The 23,606-nt window shown below is 39.6% G+C and overlaps 1 protein-coding gene across 1 annotated transcript in view; it reads right to left on the bottom strand.

Annotated features, from left to right (window-relative positions):
* ZDHHC7 (zinc finger DHHC-type palmitoyltransferase 7) overlaps positions 1–23,606 on the bottom strand; it is a 1,014,873-nt gene that overhangs the window by 442,574 nt on the left and 548,693 nt on the right. The window contains exon 4 of the mRNA XM_044082057.1: positions 21,605–21,729. Coding sequence (XP_043937992.1) covers positions 21,605–21,729 — 125 coding nt within the window. The remainder of the gene's footprint in view (positions 1–21,604; positions 21,730–23,606) is intronic.

Genomic DNA, 23,606 nt, shown 5'->3' with positions numbered 1-23,606 from the left:
TATGTCACTGTTGCGGTATTCTTTAACTGTACTGTGCCCTTCTATATCACTGTTGCGGTATTCTTTAACTGTACCGTGCCCTTCTATGTCACTGTTGCGGTATTCTTTAACTGTACCGTGTCCTTCTATGTCACTGTTGCGGTATTCTTTAACTGTACCGTGCCCTTCTATGTCACTGTTGCGGTATTCTTTAACTGTACCGTGCCCTTCTATGTCACTGTTGCGGTATTCTTTAACTGTACTGTGCCCTTCTATATCACTGTTGCGGTATTCTTTAACTGTACTGTGCCCTTGTATATCACTGTTGCGGTATTCTTTAACTGTACTGTGCCCTTCTATGTCACTGTTGCGGTATTCTATAACTGTACCGTGCCTTTCTATGTCACTGTTGCGGTATTCTTTAACTGTACCGTGCCCTTCTATGTCACTGTTGCGGTATTCTTTAACTGTACTGTGCCCTTCTATGTCACTGTTGCGGTATTCTTTAACTGTACCGTGCCCTTCTATGTCACTGTTGCGGTATTCTTTAACTGTACCGTGCCCTTCTATGTCACTGTTGCGGTATTCCTTAACTGTACCGTGCCCTTCTATGTCACTGTTGCGGTATTCCTTAACTGTTCCGTGCTCTTCTATGTCACTGTTGCGGTATTCCTTAACTGTACCGTGCCCTTCTATGTCACTGTTTCGGTATTCTTTAACTGTACCGTGCCCTTCTATATCACTGTTGCGGTATTCTTTAACTGTACCATGCCCTTCTATATCACTGTTGCGGTATTCTTTAACTGTACAGTGCCCTTCTATATCACTGTTGCGGTATTCTTTAACTGTACCGTGCCCTTCCATATCACTGTTGCGGTATTCTTTAACTGTACTGTGCCCTTCTATATCACTGTTGCGGTATTCTTTAACTGTACTGTGCCCTTCTATATCACTGTTGCAGTATTCGTTAACTGTACTGTGCCCTTCTATATCACTGTTGCAGTATTCTTTAACTGTACTGTGCCCTTCTATATCACTGTTGCAGTATTCTTTAACTGTACTGTGCCCTTCTATATCACTGTTGCAGTATTCTTTAACTGTACTGTGCCCTTCTATATCACTGTTGCAGTATTCTTTAACTGTACTGTGCCCTTCTATATCACTGTTGCAGTATTCTTTAACTGTACTGTGCCCTTCTATGTCACTGTTGCGGTATTCATTAACTGTACTGTGCCCTTCTATATCACTGTTGCGGTATTCTTTAACTGTACTGTGCCCTTCTATATCACTGTTGCGGTATTCTTTAACTGTACTGTGCCCTTGTATATCACTGTTGCGGTATTCTTTAACTGTACTGTGCCCTTCTATATCACTGTTGCAGTATTCTTTAACTGTACTGTGCCCTTCTATATCACTGTTGCAGTATTCTTTAACTGTACTGTGCCCTTCTATATCACTGTTGCAGTATTCTTTAACTGTACTGTGCCCTTCTATATCACTGTTGCAGTATTCTTTAACTGTACTGTGCCCTTCTATATCACTGTTGCAGTATTCTTTAACTGTAATGTGCCCTTCTATATCACTGTTGCAGTATTCTTTAACTGTACTGTGCCCTTCTATATCACTGTTGCGGTATTCATTAACTGTACTGTGCCCTTCTATATCACTGTTGCGGTATTCTTTAACTGTACTGTGCCCTTCTATATCACTGTTGCAGTATTCTTTAACTGTACTGTGCCCTTCTATATCACTGTTGCAGTATTCTCTAACTGTACTGTGCCCTTCTATATCACTGTTGCAGTATTCTTTAACTGTACTGTGCCCTTCTATATCACTGTTGCAGTATTCTTTAACTGTACTGTGCCCTTCTATATCACTGTTGCAGTATTCTTTACAATAGGGAGATTAAAAATGTCAAGAAACAGAATGGGAGGTGGAAAGCAAAATGGTTCTAGCAAAACCTGCTCTGGTCCTAGAAACCATATCCAACTTACATAAGACCAAGTAGCAGCTTCAAGGATGGAACTGGTTTAACAAACCCTTGAAGAAAGCACCAGAAGAGGCAACAGCCCTAGTGGAGTGAGTGCTAACAGAAGTAGAAAACAATTTGTCAAAAAAAGAAGAAGAAGAAATAGCCTTAGATCCCCAGGAGGAGATGGTTTGCTTAGAAACAGCCAAAGTCAATGTCCTGGGATGAAAGGAAACAAAAAGCTGGTCAGGCTTGGGAATAGCCTTAGTTTTATCCAAATAGTACCTGAGCTGTCTGTTTAAATCCAAGGTATGCAAGACCCTCTCACTACAACTTAAGAAGGGGAAAAGGAAGGCAGTTGTACTGACTGATCCAGGGGCAATTATTACCTTGAGCACAAAAGAAGGATTAGTATGAAGGGACAGCCTGTCCCCTGTGGAAAAAAACAAAAAAGGAGGAATTGCCATAAGGGTCTGGAGCTCTGAAACCCTCTGAACACAGGAGCCACCAACAAAACAGTCTTTCAGGTACAATGTTGCAAAGAAGCCGAATCTGTCAAATTTTCCAAAACACAATTAATGTCCCGAGGAGGAAGGATAGGTTTCTTTGGAGGTCTAAGATGCCAGACCCCTTTAACAAATTGCTTGATTTCAAAATGAGACGTCAAGGGAGGATTTAAGACCAGAAAAACAAAAATAGCTGGTACATGGGCCTTCACAGAAGACTAGACCAAGCCAGACTGGAGCAACTCACACAAATAAGAGATGAACAAAGGGACCTCCACTGAAAAAAGGGTCCCGGTTGCGAGCATGGCACCATACAGAAAATCTTCTCCATGTGGATACAAGATTTTCTGGTTGAGGGTTTCCTTGCCTCCTGTAAAACCCTGAGCAAGTCCTCAGAAAAAAAGGTGCCTGAAAGGAATCAAATCACCCACACTGTCAGTCGAACAGGAGGTACAAGTGAGGATGGATGACATCACCCACACTGTCAGTTGAACAGTGGGTACAAGTGAGGATGGATGACATCACCCACACTGTCAGTCGAACAGGGGGTACAAGTGAGGATGGATGACATCACCCACACTGTCAGTCGAACAGGGGGGTACAAGTGATGAAGGATGGATGACATCACCCACACTGTCAGTCGAACAGTGGGTAAAAGTGAGGATGGATGACATCACCCACACTGTCAGTCGAACAGGGGGTACAAGTGAGGATGGATGACATCACCCACACTGTCAGTCGAACACTGGGTAAAAGTGAGGATGGATGACAAGGCCTCTTGTCCTGTTTGAGAAGGTCTAACTGGTGAGGTAACTTGTGATCATTGTACCTGGGCCAGATGCATTAAGAGAGGGAACCAGTGCGGTTTTGGCCAGAAGGGAGTCAATAACAAGATTTTGGGGAAGTTCAGCTGAATCTTCTGCAGGACTCGAGGAAGAAAAGCAAAGAAATATCCCCTTCCAAGGAAAGAAACAGGGTCAGTCTTCCATGTCAGATGGCATGGCACTCTAGAACAGAAGAGAGGGAGCTGCCTGCTCAGAGGGGAGGCAAACATATCTACCCGAGGAATAACTCACTGATGGACTATGTCCAGAAACATGTCTCTGTGAAGCATCCATTTGTGAACCTGTGTTTTGCACCTGCTCAGACAGTCTGCCGCTAGACTGTGCTCTTAAGGAATGTATACTGCCTGAAGAGTTAACTGATAACTGAGCACCACCTTTCAAGCCTTAAGAGCCATCCTGCAGAGGAGGTAAGATTTTGTGTATCCTTGCTTGTTGGTATACCACATCACTGTAGTGAAAGGGGCCTGCAGAGAAAATGGGGCAAAAAGCTTGAAGGGCAAAATCAGAGCACTCATCTCTATGACCTTGATATGGTCTGACTTCTGATGGTGGGGGGCCAGAGACCCTTAACTTTCAGGTCACCACATGAAGTCCCCCATCCCATGTCTGAGGCATCTGTGAAGAGCTCTTGAGAAAGGACTGGAGGCTGAAAGGGCCAGCCTGTGTTGAAAACAAACTGTTGAATCCATCACTTGAATTCCTTCGTTAGACAAGGAAGGAGAGATGCAATGAAATCAGAGGGTGACAATGCTGCAGCCAAACTGACTTGAGGTACAACTGAAGCTTCTGTATATGCAGTCTGGCAAGACAGAAGACAAATAGAAGAGGCCACGAATCTCAGGGCCCGAAGAAACTCTCCGGTTGGAATGGCAGTCAGAGAAAGATGATGAGAAAACTTTTGGAGGTGGAAGAGAGGCTAAACATTGACACTGGCTGAATCCTACATCCCAAAATCAACACGATCTCAACAGGGAGTCAGGACAGACTTTTGGAAGTTGACAGCGAACCCTTTGAAGAAAAGAGATGGTGAGCTCCACATCTGGTAACAGGTGACTGGGAGAAGGTGCCTGCAGCAACAGATCTAGTTAAGAAAACATCTGAATGCCTTGTAGCCTGCCGAAAGCAATCACAGGAGCTAGGCATTTTGTGAATATCGTTCAGCCAGTAGAGAGGCCAAAGGGCAAAGCAGAGAACTGAAAATGAAAGGAAGAAACACAAAAACGTAAAAACTTCCTGAAAACAGAATGAATAGGGATATGAAGGCAAGCATCCTTCAGATCCAAAGACAACAGAAAAGCATGGAGTAGTAAAAGAGGAAACAGGGTTTGAAGAGTAAGCATCTGATAAAAGGGGACTTCCAGAAAGATATTGAGCAGGGAGAGATCCAGAATAGGTCTCTAAGTGCCCTCGTTTTGAGGAACCAGCAACACCCAGGAACAAAAATGCTTTCCCACTTGGGAAGGGGGAACAGATTGAATGGTTCCTTAGTTCATCAGGGATCCTAGGACCTCCAGGAAATAAAGAAGTTGCTGTAGAGGAAGTTGAGGAATCCCTGAAAAAGGAGGGAGAGACTTCCATACCATTAAGTACCACCTGGCAGATGAAAGTGATGAGAAGCCAATTTGGAAGCTAATGGGACAAAGGAACCTGGTCTAAGAAAGGGAGGGGGGCAACATGTCAAAGAGAAGCAGGCTTATCAAATAAAGGAGGCTTTTGGCCCACAGAAGTCTGAGAAGCCTTTGCAGAGGAGGCTTGCCTACCACCCTTCCTGCCCTTAGAGGCCTAGCGGGTTTGCCTGCAGACAAAAACAGATCTAGAAGGACAGTCCCTCTGGAACTTGGGAATAGGTGTGAAAAAATGTTCACAATCCTGCAAGGCTTTGCCTTTCTCTTAAAAGGCACTTAAACAGGTCAGCAGCAGCAGTCCCAAAATGATGTTCATTATCCAAAGGCGCACCCAACAACTTGGCCTTAATGTCCTCAGGCAAAGGCTGAAAACAAAGCCAAGAATAATGCCTCATGACTGGCCCAAAAGCCACAGCCCTACAGGAGACATCAGCACCATCATGGCTACACTTGATAGAGTGGCGTGCACTTGAGAAACTGACCTTAAAACAGATAAAGGAGAGGATCTGCCTTAAGAAAAAGAGAAGTCAGAAATAACTTGACAAGCCTGAATGATCAAGGTGAAAGCCTACCTGGTGATGTGCGTCTGGTAATTAATATCCCTAAAGGCCAAAGTAGAAGCAGTGTAAAACTTCTTACCCATCCTCTCCATTGGCCTACTACCCTTGTCAGATGGCAAAAGATTGGAAGGTATGTCAGAAGAGACTGACACCACAGCAGGATCAGCAGAAGGACACTTAAATATAAATTGACAGTCCTCAGGGACCTTACAGAACCTATCAGGTTTATTAGGAGTAGGATGCTCAGAATCAAGAGACTTGGAAGCAGAAACTGAAGCATCTAACATGGTAGCAAACACAAAAGGAACTAGAGATGGTTTAGGAGTATCCACCTGAAGCAATTCAGAATATGTTCTCTGAACATCAGACACTTGTCCACTTAAAGTATTTTATCACCCTAGCAATTGGGTCCCCAAGGGGCAGTTCCTCAAAAGGAAACTTAGGTCTAACAGGTTCTTCCTGAACAGAATAATGAGCCAAATGAGAAGGCATCTGTGAAGAAATGGACAAGGACCCCTCAACAGACTATGATTCCTTATCTGAGGAATCCTGTTCCCTAGGCCATTTAGAAGGGGTAGAGGTCCAAAGAGAAGCAGACACCAAAACCCCTTGAGGAGGCTTCAGAACCATCAAGGTAGAAAACAAGCCATGAGTAAACTCTTGCCACTCCCTTTGAAAATCCTTAGAATGGGCCCGAAACATGCTTTGTCTTTTGCCTTTTCTTGGAAGGGACATCAGCCCTAACAAATACAAGAGGTTCCAACCTTTGGCGAAATTCTGTTAAGAGTCCTCGGAACTTTTTCCCTGACCAACAGCTGCAGAATCCCTATAGGACCCTCTGGGATAATCGACCACGGTTCTCCCTCAATATCCAGAGAAGACACCTGCAAAGGCTCAGAGGTCATGTGAAAAGACAGATGCATGCCAGTCTCCAATGGGGTCACAGCACAGGAATCTGATGTAGTCACCAAATAGCCTACAGAGCGATTACCCACTTTTAGAGGTATGTCTGGTGAGGCTGGACAGCTGAAGAATCCGTTCAAGACTTCCTGGCCTTCTTACCTAGCAGGAGTATCTTGGAGTTGATGGATTCTGCTATGTTACCCTGGGATAACTGTTTAAGCTGCTGGTTTTCAAGATAAGTGGCTAGGGAAAACAAACGGTTTCCAAGTGTCTTAGGCACAAACACCTTACAGATGCAACAGGTATGGTCATGGGAAGCACTAAAACAAAAAAATACTGTCTGCGATGATCCTTATAGGAAACCTGCCTCCCACAATGACATTTTCCTTTCTTGGATAACAGGAACTCTAGGTAAGCAAATAAAATACAAGACCAAAGGGGGGGACAAAGGGGCACTTATCTGACAGCTAGGTATTCAGCACAGCAACAGGGCATTCAGAACAAAGACCAATAATGGTGTCCAGACTGGCAACAAAGCAGCTCTGGGTAACTGTGTTCGTACTTCACTGTTATGCCCTACACTCTGTGCAGGTAGCATGTGTGATGTACAGACATAAAAGATCGTACGACTTTGGTATACTGGCTGAACTAACATGGCTAGCCTTGTTCCGCTGTAGAATGAGATTATAACATTGCTAGCCTACATCCCCTGTAAATGAAATTATATCCCAAGCTAACATTGCTAGCCTAGATCCCCTGTAAATGAAATTATATCCCAAGCTAACATGGCTAGCCTAGATCCCCTGTAAATGAAATTATATCCCAAGCTAACATCGCTAGCCTAGTTACCCTGTCGAATGAGATTATATCCCAAAGCTAACATTGCTAGCCTAGTTCCCCTGTAAATGTGATTAATATCCCAAGCTAACATGGCTAGCCTAATTCCCCTGTAAATGAAATTAATATCCCCAGCTAATATAGCTAGCCTAGTTCCCCTATAAATGAGATTAATATCCCAAGCTAACATAGCTAGCCTATTTCCACTGTAGAATGAGATTATATCCCAAGCTAACATGGCTAGCCTTGTTCCCCTGAAAAATAGATTATATCCCAAGCTAACATGGCTAGTCTAGTTCCCCCATACTTGATGTACCACATGACTGTGGTATTGTCTATGACCACTTGAAGAGGTGCCAGGGACCAAAGATGGTTCAGAGAGTTAAGTGCTTTGATCAGAACAAGCGTCTCTTTTACATTTACGAGCTTGCATCTGTCCTGAGTGTCTTACATACATTGCAGTTTTATCCCTCAAGGCAAAATCCAAGGCTTCTGTGGCGACTGTTTTGGAACAGGAAAACCTGGATTTAAGGATATTTGCTGCTCCAACCAAGGGATTTTTTCTTCTGACAAACCCCAGCACTAGGATTTGAAAAGACAAAGAATATTGATGCTGTGACCGCAGAGACTTCAGATACCACTGTATTTTTCTGAGTGAAGTCTTGCTAGGGGTATCACAAGAACACAAGATGCCACGAGACCCAAACTCCTGAGGTGTGACTGAAGTCTAAATGTAAATCCTTAGAAATAGATCTAGATATAGATTTATTTTTTCTTGTGGAAGAAAAGCGATTTGAACTGAGGTGTCCAGCTAACACCCCAGAACAGAATCCTGCATGAAGGAGTCAAAGACGACTTTTGGATGTTCTCTTGGAATCCTAGCTTGTGTAAGGACTCTCTTACTCAAGTGAGAAATTTCTGACACTTTGAAAATGACTTTGCAAAGTTGAGCTAGTTGTCTTAATATGGAAAATGTGTACACTTTGCAGCCTGCAGTGAGCTATAACTGGAGCTAGACACTATGTGAACACATTTGGTGCAGTGGACAGTCAAAGGGTAAGGCAGAGAACTAACAATATGATACAAACACACAAAACCTTCAGAAACACCTGAAGTATGGATGAACAGGAATGTGATGACAGGCATCTTTTAAATCTAGTATTACCAGGAAACCTGAATGAGGAAAAAAAGAGGTAACAGGTTGTGAAATGACAATTCAGAATTTGGAAGCTATCACATACAGTCTTAGGAAAGAAAGATCCAGAACTGTTCTCCAAGAATTTTCTTTCTTTGACACATACATCCTTGAATATAAACCTTTCCCCATCTAGGCAGGAGGAACTGGTTGCATCTCTCTTTGGGACAGCATGTGATAAAGGACAGGTGGAAATAACAGAGTCTGGTCTGGTAGATGAGGGATTACCCCCTGGAAAGGAGGAATTTCCTTTCACTGTCATCTGTAACCTTGATGAATGATCTTCAGAACCTAAGTGTCTGAAATCATCTGCTGCCAAAGAGAAAAGTGAAGATTCAGACTTTCTGGAAAGGAAATGGGGCTGCCAGGGTGTGTGTGTGTGTTAAGGTCCCTTAAATAGTCATTCTGACTTGTCGGTCCTGTCCTTGGTTTTGGGAGGTTCCAAAATTATTTTTGTCATTTCATCTTAAACGTCTGTTCATCTGCATTTTGTTGAGACAGTTTGTTTTGTTTTTTGTTAAAACTGGATAAGGGGTTAGAGAATCATGTAGAAAATTCCCTTCCTAACTCCATTCTCTCAATCTCGTCCACTAACCACTTAAAGCTTATCTAAAAAATAAATGACTATGTTCCTGTACTAACTCCTTTTGAATGCTGATACATCACAGTATATCCCAACCATATCCATCTTCTTCCCCTACGTTTAATCTTTTATTCCTACCGGCATGTCTTAACCTTATAACTTGACATAAGTCATACTTTGTAAACAGTACTAGCTAAATTCAAAGTCTAGGTTTTGTTGTCATGATGCAACAAATTTGTATTTTCTTATGTATACTCTGACCAGTTCAACTCTCAGCTAGAGCGTCTTCTGCGTGGAGACATGCGTGAATGGGCGTACCTTCGTTGAAGGTTGTGCATTAGGGCTGGCAACATAGCACGTAAAAATCTACTGCCAATCATTAGCGGACCGGAGTTCCGCTGTGGCGACCCCTAACCGGGAAAAGCAGACCGGAGTTCCACTGTGGCGACCCCTAACCGGGAAAAGCCGAAAGACACAACAACTACATTTTGTTTACTTTATTGATTATTGTAATTTGTGCATTAAAATTTACTGTTACTCATGGAGCTTTTGTCTCCGGGCCTCTGCTGAAAAAGGACCTGTGTCCATTCAGACTTTCCCGGTAAACAAATGTTAAATAAATAAATTAATCTGGAAAAAGAAGGCTAAAAAATGTTAAGAGATTCCCTGTAACAACTTATGCCTTTCACCACACTTTTTGAACACCTCTGCAGCAGAGGGGCCAAAAATTAAACCTCTATCCAAAGGAGAACTTAAACTTAATTTTTTATCATTATCTGGGAGATTCTAAGAACTCAGCCTGGCAAACTTCCTCAGAACAATACTAGTGGCCATAGCCCTGGAAGAGTCTATATTAGAAGCACGAACGGTCAGAATGTCAACAACCTCTTGAGCGACACGTGTCAAACGACCATTTCAGCGAACGGTCACATCATCGATTTCTGTCCAAGGCCTTGATCAGAACAAGCATCTCTTTTACATTTACGAGGTTGCATCTGTCTTTGATGTCCTGCATACATTGCAGTCTTATCCCTCCTGAAACTGTTCCCTTGGAAAGAAATCGATGATGTGGCCGTTCACTGTAATGGTTGTTTGACACATCCGTGTCGATCAAGAGATTGTCAACATTCCGACTGTTCATGCTTCTAATATAGACTCGCCCTGGAAGCTGTATCAACTGAGTCATACATACATACATTGTAAACAGTGAGTAGTGACATGTACAGTAGAAAAAATTATTTAAAGCAGATTTTTCCTCACAAGATGAATCTGCAGACAAAACATTCCTCATGCTTCCATAATTATATAGAACAAACTAACGTAGGAGCCTGACAATGCAAAATTCTAAAAATCAAAGTTGCAGGAGCATATACTTCTTTCCATATTTATTAACAATCTTCCCATCCTTACCAGAAAGAGTAGGCTTGGGATAAAATGTGACAGCCCCATTACATATCATTGTACTGATGAGACAAAGAAAGGCTTCAGGTCTAGGTCTAGCAGGTCCACCCAGGAAGATGGTGACAATTGCAGTTCAAGGATGGTCTACGGCTTGTCATGAAAGATGAAGAGGGACAATAAGGATCCCATTTGAACAACTGTCAACTAGAGGAACAACCGATAGCTTGAGAACACCGATTTGAGGAACAAAATTTAAATGCACTTACTTGTCACTACTCGTCTACAACTACAGCAGCACTGCGCAGGGTGCAGCTCAGCACACAATTGTGCAATAAATGGCAATTTACACAACAAATCAAATGACTAGAGAGAGGACATACAGTGCAAGGAAGGAGACTGAAGCTTTGTAAAATAAGTCCCATATGATAAAGGCTATTGCAATAGTGACCTAATAAACCATATCCATCAATTTTATTTTGCCTCAAACACAGGTAATGCATGCTAGTCTTTTATGGGGCCTGGGTGATGGAACAGTCTCTCTGTAGTTGACCTAAATCTGTTGCATCACAAAATAAAATATCAATGGCAGAATACATTACTAACATTGTGACTCTTGAGGAGGTTGGAATCCTGGAGTTGTGACAAACTTTGCAAGCTGGTAAGACAATCCATAAACAGCTGCATGAATACTGTACCAGTCTTCCAACAGATATTGTTTGAAGAGTTAGAGAATAAGGAAGCAGTGGAGATATTCCTGTCTGTGACAATACACAGATTGTGACTTGTTTTGCTGAATTATGTCAGTCACAAAACAATGAAACAATTCTGAGACTTCCTTGATTAGCACAGCCAATGAAGACGTCACCACTCATGCAGCAGAAGCAGGCAGCCACTGAAACCAAGGTCTTTGCTTCTTGTGGACCACATTAAGCAGAAGAGTGATCGGTCATCTGTCACACTCCATCAAGTGATGAAATGCAGATGTCAAATGGGATGCGACTGTAAAGCATCTGTTAATAGGGTGCACTTAACTGACTCAGGAAATACGCTTGTCACAACTGATACCCAACAATAAAAGTCCGTAATAATGGATGACAGAGAGACCACGTAATAATGGATGAGAGAGAGACCAGAAGACCTAACAAGGCAAATAATGGATACTCAAAATAAACCACAAGACATCTGTATTAATAATCTTTTTTCCCAAAGAAATTATGAACTTACAAATATTTGAAGAAAATGCATATTAAACAACTACAAGGGAAAAACAGCAGACATACTCGTGACATGAAGGGTTTGATTTGGTCATCCATTCTCCCTACTAAGTGTGCCGTGTGAGAGTAATGAACAGGTTAAAAATGGATTTCAGTGGATTTTATTCTGAAAATGTAAAATAAATACTCTGCATTTCAGTTTGTAGAGTGCACTTGGCAAAAACATATAGCTTGGCATTCAGTGTTATTAGGAGTCTGAAGTAAAATATTTTACCTTTTACCAACTATGCAGTTTGTGAAATTCTCTATCTACAAGCAGGTCAAGACGAACTCTTGTATGCAAGCTGTGTCTCGTCAACAGGACGTGCAAGATAAGAGCAAGGCCGAGGAGTTATTCTTCAGGAACAGAATGTGTGAAATATGGAAAACAAACCATCAGCAGACCAGCTTCAAAAGAAAGACTTATTATTCTGGCAAATTCTCTAAACTGCTGATACAGACAGAAAAAACACTATAAAGACTGGGACTTTTTCTTTTGTATGAGAGAGTTTGATTTTCCTATTTCTTACAGATCTGATGCTGTAAGCTGAAGTACAGCTTTGTTATTTGTGTATATCTTTCATTGTTAAACTAGATGTCTACTTCGTATGCAGAGTAAATGAATGTCGTTAACAGCTGAACTGATCTTGGTGTTTTCATTGAGTAAAGGTACAGACTACCTGAGTAGTGTATTGCAAATTTAGATTTTACATGCCGCTCAAAATGTTTTCTCTCTAAACTGTCTGTTCCGATACGAATGAGCTCTACTGAGCTTACATGCTCTTAGGGGCAAGCTTATCAAAGATCATTCAGTACCTGCTGCTGAACGTACCAATAATAATCTCAGTGTCACAACATGTAGCACGCACGCGCACACACACTACTTCAGAAGGCTGCGGGTTCTATTCCCACACCAAGATGATGGATTACTGACACTGCAGTGTAGCACAATGGAGATGCTGAACTCCTCAGCAAGTCATCCTGGTGATGAGTGTGCTATACAACTATCCAATTGTTTACGGTAAGAAAAGTACCACAAACAAACACAGTTAGCCAGCAAATTCGCAGTTGAACATAAACCAAAAACAGATTATGAAAATTCCGACTTTATTAACAAAAATTACAGACCGGTTTCGGCATAAACATGCCTTCCTCAGTGTAAGAGTAACAGACATATAAAATATAATAAAATATGCAAATTTATACTCAAAGTTAACCAATGAGCATCAGTAAACTATCAGTGCTCATGAATAATATATGAGAATAAAATAAAAAAAAATAAAAAATACAAAAAACTGGGAACCAGGACTATGATCCTGACCTCTGATAAGTTATTTTAAATAATTATAATTTATGTAGAATTAGCAATTCATTTTTGTGTGAGAACCTTGATAATCAATATTTATTAAATGAAAAAACTAAATCTAATCACAAATATTGCATAAAATTAAACAAATAATCAATTGTAATATAACAAAAATATATAAGGGAATCACAATATATTAAGTGATGTGTATAAAATATCTATATTGTATACATATATTAAATGTATAAATAAAAATTAATTTTTATATTCATAAACAAAATTATAATGGTCATGCACATACTAATAAAAGTATGATAGTCTGATCTGATTCAAAAAAATGTTTTCAAATCTTATTGACACATATGGCTATATTATACCCGATAGCTATATTGAAAGTTGTAGAAGTGCCATTCCCCATAAAAACTGTGGTTATGAATGGTCATTGAGTCCAAGCGGAAACAGTGAACCTGATAGCTAATTCATTTAATTAAACAATAGTTAGATACCATTCCCCATATAATTGTTATTATAAATGGTCATTTAGTCCAGGTGAAAACAATGAACCCAGACTAATGATCCAATATTTCTCCTTATGATCCAATATACCGTGCCAACCTTGTGTATTACTACAATCACCAACAATTTTATCTATAATCATAAACTTGAACTGTGCTTGTTGGTGTTTTAGAACATGCCAATATAAAGCATTTGTTTCCTTTTTGTTTCTAATATCGCTCCGATGTTCATTCATACGTGTCCTAAGTGGCCTAGAGGTCTGGCCCACATAAAATGCCCCACAATTACATGAGGCTAGATAGACCACCCAGTCACTACTACAGTTGCCAAAGATTTTACAATCAAAATCCTTGCTGGTGTTGCGACTAGAAAAATGCTTAGTCTTGGTGATCTGTTTGCAGGATCCACAATGGCCACACGGGAAGGTACCCGACAGTTCATGTCCTGTGATAGTAAATTGTTTGTAAATTGCTCCCCCACTACCTATGTGTTTGTAATGGGATAGTAAGGAACCCAATGTTTTTCCTTTCCTGTATGAAAATTTACATTCATCCCCCAAAAGCACTAGTTGTTCGTTAGCCATTAATATGTTCCAGTGTCTGTTTATAATATCTCTGATGGCATAGTAATTTCTACCATATGTTGTTATAAATCTAATGGTAGGTGTCTTGGAATCTACAGAGGTTGTCTTGTAATCCAACATAGTCTTTCTATTAGTTTTGGAGGATCGTGTCCATGCTTGATTAATGTCTTGTGTTTTATATCCTCTGTTGACAAATCTACGATATAAATCTTGAGTAGCTGTCTCATAGTCTGATTTGGTGGAACTAAGGCGCTTCATGTGCATGAATTGTGATACCGGGATGTTCCTGATGGTGTGGCATGGGTGCATGCTAAAAGCATGTAACAGGGTGTTATATTGTGGATATTTGCAGAACGCTCTAGTAGCTAAGGTATGATCTGGGTTCCTCGAGATAGTTACATCAAGAAAGTTAATGGTCTGTGCATCAAAAGTGATGGAAAATTCGATACCCCAGATATTGCCATTGAGATACTCTACAAATTCCTGCAAATATCCAGCATCCGCACGCCACACCATCCAGCAATCATCCAGGTACCTGCGCCAAATATCCATTTCAACCAAATAGATGTTGTGAGATACATCGTAAATCATACATTCTTCAAAGAATGCCATAAATAGGTCGGCATAAATGGGAGCAAAGGAAGCCCCCATTGCCGTCCCCTGAAGCTGCCAATAGCACTGGCCTTGGAAATACAAGACATTTTTATTAAGTACATGTTCTGACATGCAAATTAATAGCGTGTTAAACCCCGGTGGATACATACTACTGCTATCGAACCAATATTTAAGGGCTTGTAAACCAGCCCAGTGTGGTATGCTGGTGTATAGAGCTTTAACATCCAATGAGCACATTAACCACTCTGGCTCCAATTGTGTGTCTTCAATAATTTTAAGGAACTGTGTGGTATCCTGTAGCCTTGCCCGAACCAAACCCAAAAGCGGTTTAAGACAGTAAGTCAGGAAGGCCGACAATGGCTCGGTTAAGGATCCAATACCCGAAACGATTGGTCTACCTGGAGGATTGGTTATTGATTTGTGAATTTTTGGTAGTAGATATAGAATTTGCTTGCAGGGATCCTTGACCGTAAGTTGTTTGACACAGCTCTTGGAAATGATACCTTCTTCACATGCTAGATTTAGGAAAGAATCAATTTCCTTCTTGAAATTCGGGGTAGGGTTAATGGCCATGTTCATATAACATGCCGTATTAGACAACTGAGTTAAACCCTCATGAAGATAATCACTCATGTTTTGAACTACCACTGCCCCACCTTTGTCTGCACTTAATATGACAATATCCTTGTTGTTACGTAACTCATGAAGAGCTATGCTCTCTTCCTGTGTAAGATTATGTCCCAACATAGTGTATCCATGATTTTGAAAGTGTAACTCTCTGAAGACAGATTGCATAAAAATGGATACATTCTTATTCATTGGAGGCTGAAACTCAGATTTGCCAAATCTGAATTTGTTGGATCTTTGAGAGGTATTATCTGCAAAGAACAATTTAAGATTCAAACTACGACAAAAATTCAGAACATCTGTGACCATGTGAAATTCACTGGAATAGAAGCCTGGAATAAAATTAAGCCCTTTATTCAAAAGATTCTGTTGATCACAAGACAAACTTAAATTGGATAGATTTAAAACATTTTGATTTTGTTGCTGATGCTGACTTATGTTAGAAAGTTCTGAATCAATCCCTCCAGGGATTGCTCTAATGGGTCTTTTCTTATGCTTCCGTCCCCCCTATGTTTGGAGCCATTTCTAAAGGGATAGTTCTATTTGTTTTCTTTCTATGTGGCGATTCCCTGTCCCCTGTGTTCTCATAATCTGTCAGAGAGGCATCCTCTCCTGAGGTGCTAATGTTGGAACCATCTCTGATTTTTAGAATAGATCTAGGTCTCTTCTTAGTACGATTCGGGGCAAACACAGCAAATCTGACAGAGCGATTAAGCTCAAAGGGACGTCCCCTTTGATGGTCAGAATAATCCCTATGAAATTTTTTGATTTTCCTTTCTTTAACAGTTTTCTCATGGCTTGTCAAATCTTTAGATAGTTTCTTCAGATGATCCTGAAATTTAGAGGAGGACTCATGTTTTTTACAATCAGAACATAAAGTTTTCACTTCTTGGATATTTTCATCCACTATCCTCTCATAATACTGTAGAAGAACATTCACAAATAGCATAGACCCTAATTGTAAAGTTTCCTTCCAATCCTTATTCAACTTATCATCTGGTCTACCTACTAGAGGTTGGAGCCGTATTCTTAAGCCCCTAGGTGCAATACTTTTATTTGAATAGGCTCTAAACAATTTTAAATGCCATATATTTGACCTTAAATTTTAAGGCCTTTGGTAAGGGAGAGAAAAGATAGATCACAATTAGATGACATCTGTTGTTCTATATTAGTTGGATTACTGCTTGGTGAGGCATTGATCCCAAAGACCCCAATGTCCTCCCGATCAGCACATAATCCTGATAATATGCTTTCCAGGTCCATGCTGTGAATGCGTGTCCAAATCTACTACTACTCAACAAAAATATAAGAAAATTATATGTTGACAAACCAAAAGAAACCTAAATCATAAAATGTTTAAGCCAAAGTTGGTCTAGGGTACCACAAATCGATCCAAAAAGACTTCTTAGTTGATTATCTTTTACATAGTATCTAGACATATGTGACTATATTGGTCTGTAACACAGTACTGTCTTAGAACATCTATAAGTTTGTTTTTTGACTTCATATGTATGGACTGCATTTATCTATCTAGGTTGTCACATCATATTGCTATGTTCTAAAATGACATTTTAGATTTTGAATTTACGAATAGGGTTTTTTTTTTACATATTATTACAACTACTATTATCTTATATTGAACATCATTGGTAGATTTTTGACATTTTTTGTTTCTCCTTAATACCAACATTACATTGTTAATATATTGTTCCACCATTTGATGTGGATTTGACTTTATACTATATTTTTGTGACAGTGGGACCCATAGAAAATATATATAATTTAGAATAATAATAATATCATATGTTAGCATTACCAATCAGGTTTGACAGCATTCCTGAACTTTTAAATATCTGACACTTTTGGGTCATTCAACAAAATAAATGTGTTGGACAATTATTTGGTAGCTTTACATTACTAGTTTCCTGGTCTCCTTTGGGTTATACATTACATTGTTGAATCATTTCTCTTTCATGTGAATACTAGACACTTCCAGAGTGTTGTATAGATTTCTGGGTCTCTTTTTGGATCGATTTGTGGTGCCCTAGACCAACTTTGGCTTAAACATTTTATGATTTAGGTTTCTTTTGGTTTGTCAGCATATATTTTTCTTATATTTTTGTTGAGTAGTAGTAGATTTGGACACGCATTCACAGCATGGACCTGGAAAGCATATTATCAGGATTATGTGCTGATCGGGAGGACATTGGGGTCTTTGGGATCAATGCCTCACCAAGCAGTAATCCAACTAATATAGAACAACAGATGTCATCTGATTGTGATCTATCTTTTCTCTCCCTTACCAAAGGCCTTAAAAAAAAATTAGGTCAAATATATGGCATTTAAAATTGTTTAGAGCCTATTCAAATAAAAGTATTACACCTAGGGGCTTAAGAATACGGCTCCAACCTCTAGTAGGTAGACCAGATAAGTTGAATAAGGATTGGAAGGAAGCTTTACAATTAGGCTCTATGCTATTTGTGAATGTTCTCCTACAGTATTATGAGAGGATAGTGGATGAAAATATCCAAGAAGTAAAAACTTTATGTTCTGATAGTAAAAAACATGAGTCCTCTTCTAAATTTCAGGATCATCTGAAGAAACTATCTAAAGATTTGACAAACCATGAGAAAACTGTTAAAGAAAGGAAAATCAAAAAATTTCATAGGGATTATTCTGACTATCAAAGGGGACGTTCCTTTGAGCTTAATCACTCTGTCAGATTTGCTGTGTTTCCCTGAATCGTACTAAGAAGAGACCTAGATCTATTCTAAAAATCAGAGATGGTTCCAACATTAGCACCTCAGGAGAGGATTCCTCTCTGACAGATTATGAGAACACAGGGGACAGGGAATCGCCACATAGAAAGAAAACAAATAGAACTATCCCTTTAGAAATGGCTCCAAACATAGGGGGGAGCGGAAGCATAAGAAAAGACCCATTAGAGCAATCCCTGGAGGGATTGATTCAGAACTTTCTAACATAAGTCAACATCAGCAACAAAATCAAAATGTTTTAAATCTATCCAATTTAAGTTTGTCTTGTGATCAACAGAATCTTTTGAATAAAGGGCTTAATTTTATTCCAGGCTTCTATTCCAATGAATATCACATTGTCACAGATGTTCTGAATTTTTGTCGTAGTTTGAATCTTAAATTGTTCTTTGCAGATAATACCACTCAAAGATCCAACAAATTCAGATTTGGCAAATCTGAGTTTCAGCCTCCAATGAATAAGAATGTATCCATTTTTATGCAATCTGTCTTCAGAGAGTTACACTTTCAAAATCATGGATACACTATGTTGGGACATAATCTTACACAGGAAGAGAGCATAGCTCTTCATGAGTTACGTAACAAGGATATTGTCATATTAAGTGCAGACAAAGGTGGGGCAGTGGTAGTTCAAAACATGAGTGATTATCTTCATGAGGGTTTAGCTCAGTTATCTAATACGGCATGTTATATGAACATGGCCACTGACCCTACCCCGAATTTCAAGAAGGAAATTGATTCTTTCCTAAATCTAGCATGTGAAGAAGGTATCATTTCCAAGAGCTGTGTCAAACAACTTACGGTCAAGGATCCCCGCAAGCAAATTCTACATCTATTACCAAAAATTCACAAATTAATAACCAATCCTCCAGGTAGACCAATTGTTTCGGGTATTGGATCCTTAACCGAACCACTGTCGGCCTTCCTGACTTACTATCTTAAACCACTTTTGGGTTTGGTTCGGACAAGGCTACAGGATACCACACAGTTCCTTAAAATTATTTAAGACACACAATTGGAGCCAGAGTGGTTAATGTGCTCATTGGATGTTAAAGCTCTATACACCAGCATACCACACTGGGCTGGTTTACAAGCCCTTAAATATTGGTTCGATAGCAGTAGTATGTATCCACCGGGGTTTAACACGCTATTAATTTGCATGTCAGAACATGTACTTAATAAAAATGTCTTGTATTTCCAAGGCCAGTGCTATTGGCAGCTTCAGGGGATGGCAATGGGGGCTTCCTTTGCTCCTATTTATGCCGACCTATTTATGGCATTCTTTGAAGAATGTATGATTTACGATGTATCTCACAACATCTATTTGGTTGAAATGGATATTTGGCGCAGGTACCTGGATGATTGCTGGATGGTGTGGTGTGCGGATGCTGGATATTTGCAGGAATTTGTAGAGTATCTCAATGGCAATATCTGGGGTATCGAATTTTCCATCACTTTTGATGCACAGACCATTAACTTTCTTGATGTAACTATCTCGAGGAACCCAGATCATACCTTAGCTACTAGAGACTTCCGAAAATATCCGCAATATAACACCCTGTTACATGCTTCTAGCATGCACCCACGCCACACCATCAGGAACATCCCGATATCACAATTCATGCACATGAAGCGCCTTAGTTCCACCAAATCAGACTATGAGACAGCTACTCAAGATTTATATCGTAGATTTGTCAACAGAGGATATAAAACACAAGACATTAATCAAGCATGGACACGATCCTCCAAAACTAATAGAAAGACTATGTTGGATTACAAGACAACCTCTGTAGATTCCAAGACACCTACCATTAGATTTATAACAACATATGGTAGAAATTACTATGCCATCAGAGATATTATAAACAGACACTGGAACATATTAATGGCTAACGAACAACTTAGAGTGCTTTTGGGGGATGAATGTCAATTTTCATACAGGAAAGGAAAAACATTGGGTTCCTTACTATCCCATTACAAACACATAGGTAGTGGGGGAGCAATTTACAAACAATTTACTATCACAGGACATGAACTGTTGGGTACCTTCCCGTGTGGCCATTGTGGATCCTGCAAACAGATCACCAAGTCTAAGCATTTTTCTAGTCTCAACACCAGCAAGGTTTTTGATTGTAAAATCTTTGGCAACTGTAGTAGTGACTGGGTGGTCTATCTGGCCTCATGTCATTGCGGGGCATTTTATGTGGGCCAGACCTCTAGGCCACTTAGGACACGTATGAATGAACATCGGAGCGATATTAGAAACAAAAAGGAAACAAATGCTTTATATCGGCATGTTCTAAAACACCAACAAGCACAGTTCAAGTTTATGATTATAGATAAAATCGTTGGTGATTGTAGTAATACACAAGGTTGGCACGGTATATTGGATCATAAGGAGAAATATTGGATCATTAGTCTGGGTTCATTGTTTTCACCTGGACTAAACGACCATTTATAATAACAATTATATGGGGAATGGTATCTAACTATTGTTTAATTAAATGAATTAGCTATCAGGTTCACTGTTTCCGCTTGGACTCAATGACCATTCATAACCACAATTTTTATGGGGAATGGCACTTCTACAACTTTCAATATAGCTATCAGGTATAATATAGCCATATGTGTCAATAAGATCTGAAAACATTTTTTTGAATCAGATCAGACTAGCATACTTTTATTAGTATGTGCATGACCATTATAATTTTGTTTATGAATATAAAAATTAATTTTTACTTATACATTACAATATATGTATACAATATAGATACTTTATACACATATATCTTATATCATTTAATATATTGTGATTCCCTTATATATTTTTGTTATATTACAATTGATTACTTCTTTAATTTTATGCAATATTTGTGATTAGATTTAGTTTTTTCATTTAATAAATATTGATTATCAAGGTTCTCACACAAAAATTAATTGTTAATTCTACATAAATTATAATTATTTAAAATAACTTTTCAGAGGTCAGGATCATAGTCTTGGTTCCCAGTTTTTTGTATTTTTTATTTTTTTTATTTTATTCTCATATATTATTCATGAGCACTGATAGTTTACTGATGTTCATTGGTTAACTTTGAGTATAAATTTGCATATTTTATTATATTTTATATGTCTGTTACTCTTACACTGAGGAAGGCATTTTTATGCCGAAACCGGTCTGTAATTTTTGTTAATAAAGTCGGAATTTTCATCATCTGTTTTTGGTTTATGTTCAACTGCGAATTTGCTGGCTAGCTGGCTGTGTTAGTTTGTGGTACTTTCCGGCTGTGCATTACCCACGTGCACAGCAATTGGTTTTGCTTATGGTAAGAAAAGACAATTTTCTGGTCTAGAGCCTATGTCCTTGATGGACAGTGGCAGTCCATAAATCACCTCTGTGTAAATCAAATTTGAGTGCCACATTTGGGTTGCATGGCTAGGCTTTTAAGGGTCCTAGTGGTTGTTAGCATAACCAACACCTATGAACAAAGGCAGAGTTTACATGTAACAATTTGTCATGATCATACCTGCAATGGTGAGCACGTTCAGGTTTGATGCTGCAGCATTTTGGGCACTTGTAGATCACTTCACCTGGCTTCAGCTGCAAGCTGTCCATGTACTCCTTTGTTGCATTGCCCTTGGGCACGGCACCCTAAGTACGAGAAAGATGGAGTTAATAGAATGATGGTCACTTAACTGAGAAACAAAGTCACTATAAACAGTGCCTTCTACAGCCATTCCAAATTCAGCATGAGGGCAGACATTCAAGTCCCCAACAGATGGCAATAAAACATACCAGGAAAGGAGGATATTGAGAGTATGAACAAAATTTGATAAACACAAAGATGAATTGTGATACAAGGGACTACCTCAAAATTTGAAAAAAAGTGCAGAATATTCGCTTTTTAATCTACTATACCAACAATCACTTCACATCCTATTTTTGTATTCAAGGCACCCGAAGAATCAAAATGTGTGCGTTAAGAATACAAACTAATGCAGACCAAAGTGACGGCCACAAGGAAATGTTGATACCAGAAGGAATACTGCTCCACCTTACTTTGGTACAACCCCAATAAAACAGCAATTGCACAAAGCGAAGTCATACGTGTCACTCGGCAAAAAAGTAGACATTTGACGGACATACTCATGTAGCATGTAACAACTAGGTTTCTAAACCATCATGGAGCATATAAACAAGTGGGTTTCTACCTACTGTCAATCATCACTTAACTTTTGTACTTCTTCGGCACTACCAAATCCTGCTAGTACATGGGTATTACCATCTCTTGTGCCCTGGGGATGCCAGGGTTGTACACCTGGGCTGCTCTACATCCAGTTGTTCTAACAACATCATAATAGCCAATAAGTCATAAACAACACCTATCCTCAGTGAAAATGAAGCTTGTAACTAATAGCAGTGTACAGCAAGTCTGGGGGTGGGTGGGGTAATTTCACTACTGCAAGTGCCTCCCTTAAATATCTACTCTTACGATAGGCATGTTGTATAACTGTAGTAATGGTCAACTGCCTTCGCTTTTCACGTAGGTGGAATGTTTCGGGTATGGTGAATATTCACTCTACGCTGTATTTGTTGCTATCATAACCTCCTAGCACTCATTCACTGGCTGGTGTTTAGGATGGTGTGCTACTGTTTGACAAAGATTTTTCAACTACATAACGTGATCATATCTGCAATGAGAAGCATATTCAGGTCTGATGCCACAGCAGGGTGTGTGTGTGTGTGTGTGTGTGTGTGTGTGTGTGTGTGTGTGTGTGTGTGTGTGTGTGTGTGCGCGCATGTGTGTGTGTATGTGTGTGCGTGCGTGTGTGTGTGTCCTGGTTATTTAGATTTTTTTCTTGCATTTTGGCCTAGGTTGTGGATGAAAAAGGTCTTTGGATTAGCTTGGTTAAACTGTTACATAAACTAAATAAATAAAACATTACAAGTTCATTTTTTCCCACATGGACTCCTGCAGCAGCACAAAACAGGGACATACCCCAAGGTACACAATTCTTCACAAACAAGACGGAGTACCACAGCTCATCGGACAGAATAAAGTCAGAGGGTATTCTTTCCAGACCTTTATCCACTAATGTGCCAAATGCATCAGAAGAAGAAAAAAATAATTTTATGATAAGATGACCAAAACTCAAGCATTTCTCTTATGTTAGCAATGACTCATTCTCAGGAAATAGAAAGTGGCAAAGCAGATAATCTTAAGGAAGTGGAAGCAGCCAGTTTAAATCTGTACAGCAAGTGAGTCAGTATCGTTCCAAACAAATCTGCTCTGACCCAAAGTTCGGTCAATGCATGGGCAGTGCTATACTGGGACATGTGGCCCAAGCGCGCCCTGGTCAATGCCCCAGTAAAAAAAACATACACCTGTTTTTAACTTTTTTTTATTATTATTTATTTATTTATTTATTTTAACTTTTACAAACATGGACTTGCTGTGTTTTCCATGATGCACTTTCATATTTTCACAGTACAAAATTCTGTGAATACTGTACAGAGCATCATTACAA

Source organism: Protopterus annectens, chromosome 8.part1 (assembly GCF_019279795.1).
Source record: "Protopterus annectens isolate FY-2018-M chromosome 8.part1, PAN1.0, whole genome shotgun sequence".
In the NCBI taxonomy this organism is placed as follows: domain Eukaryota; kingdom Metazoa; phylum Chordata; order Ceratodontiformes; family Protopteridae; genus Protopterus; species Protopterus annectens.
Note: the sequence above shows the minus strand (reverse complement) of the source record. Positions and strands in the feature narration are given on the sequence as shown.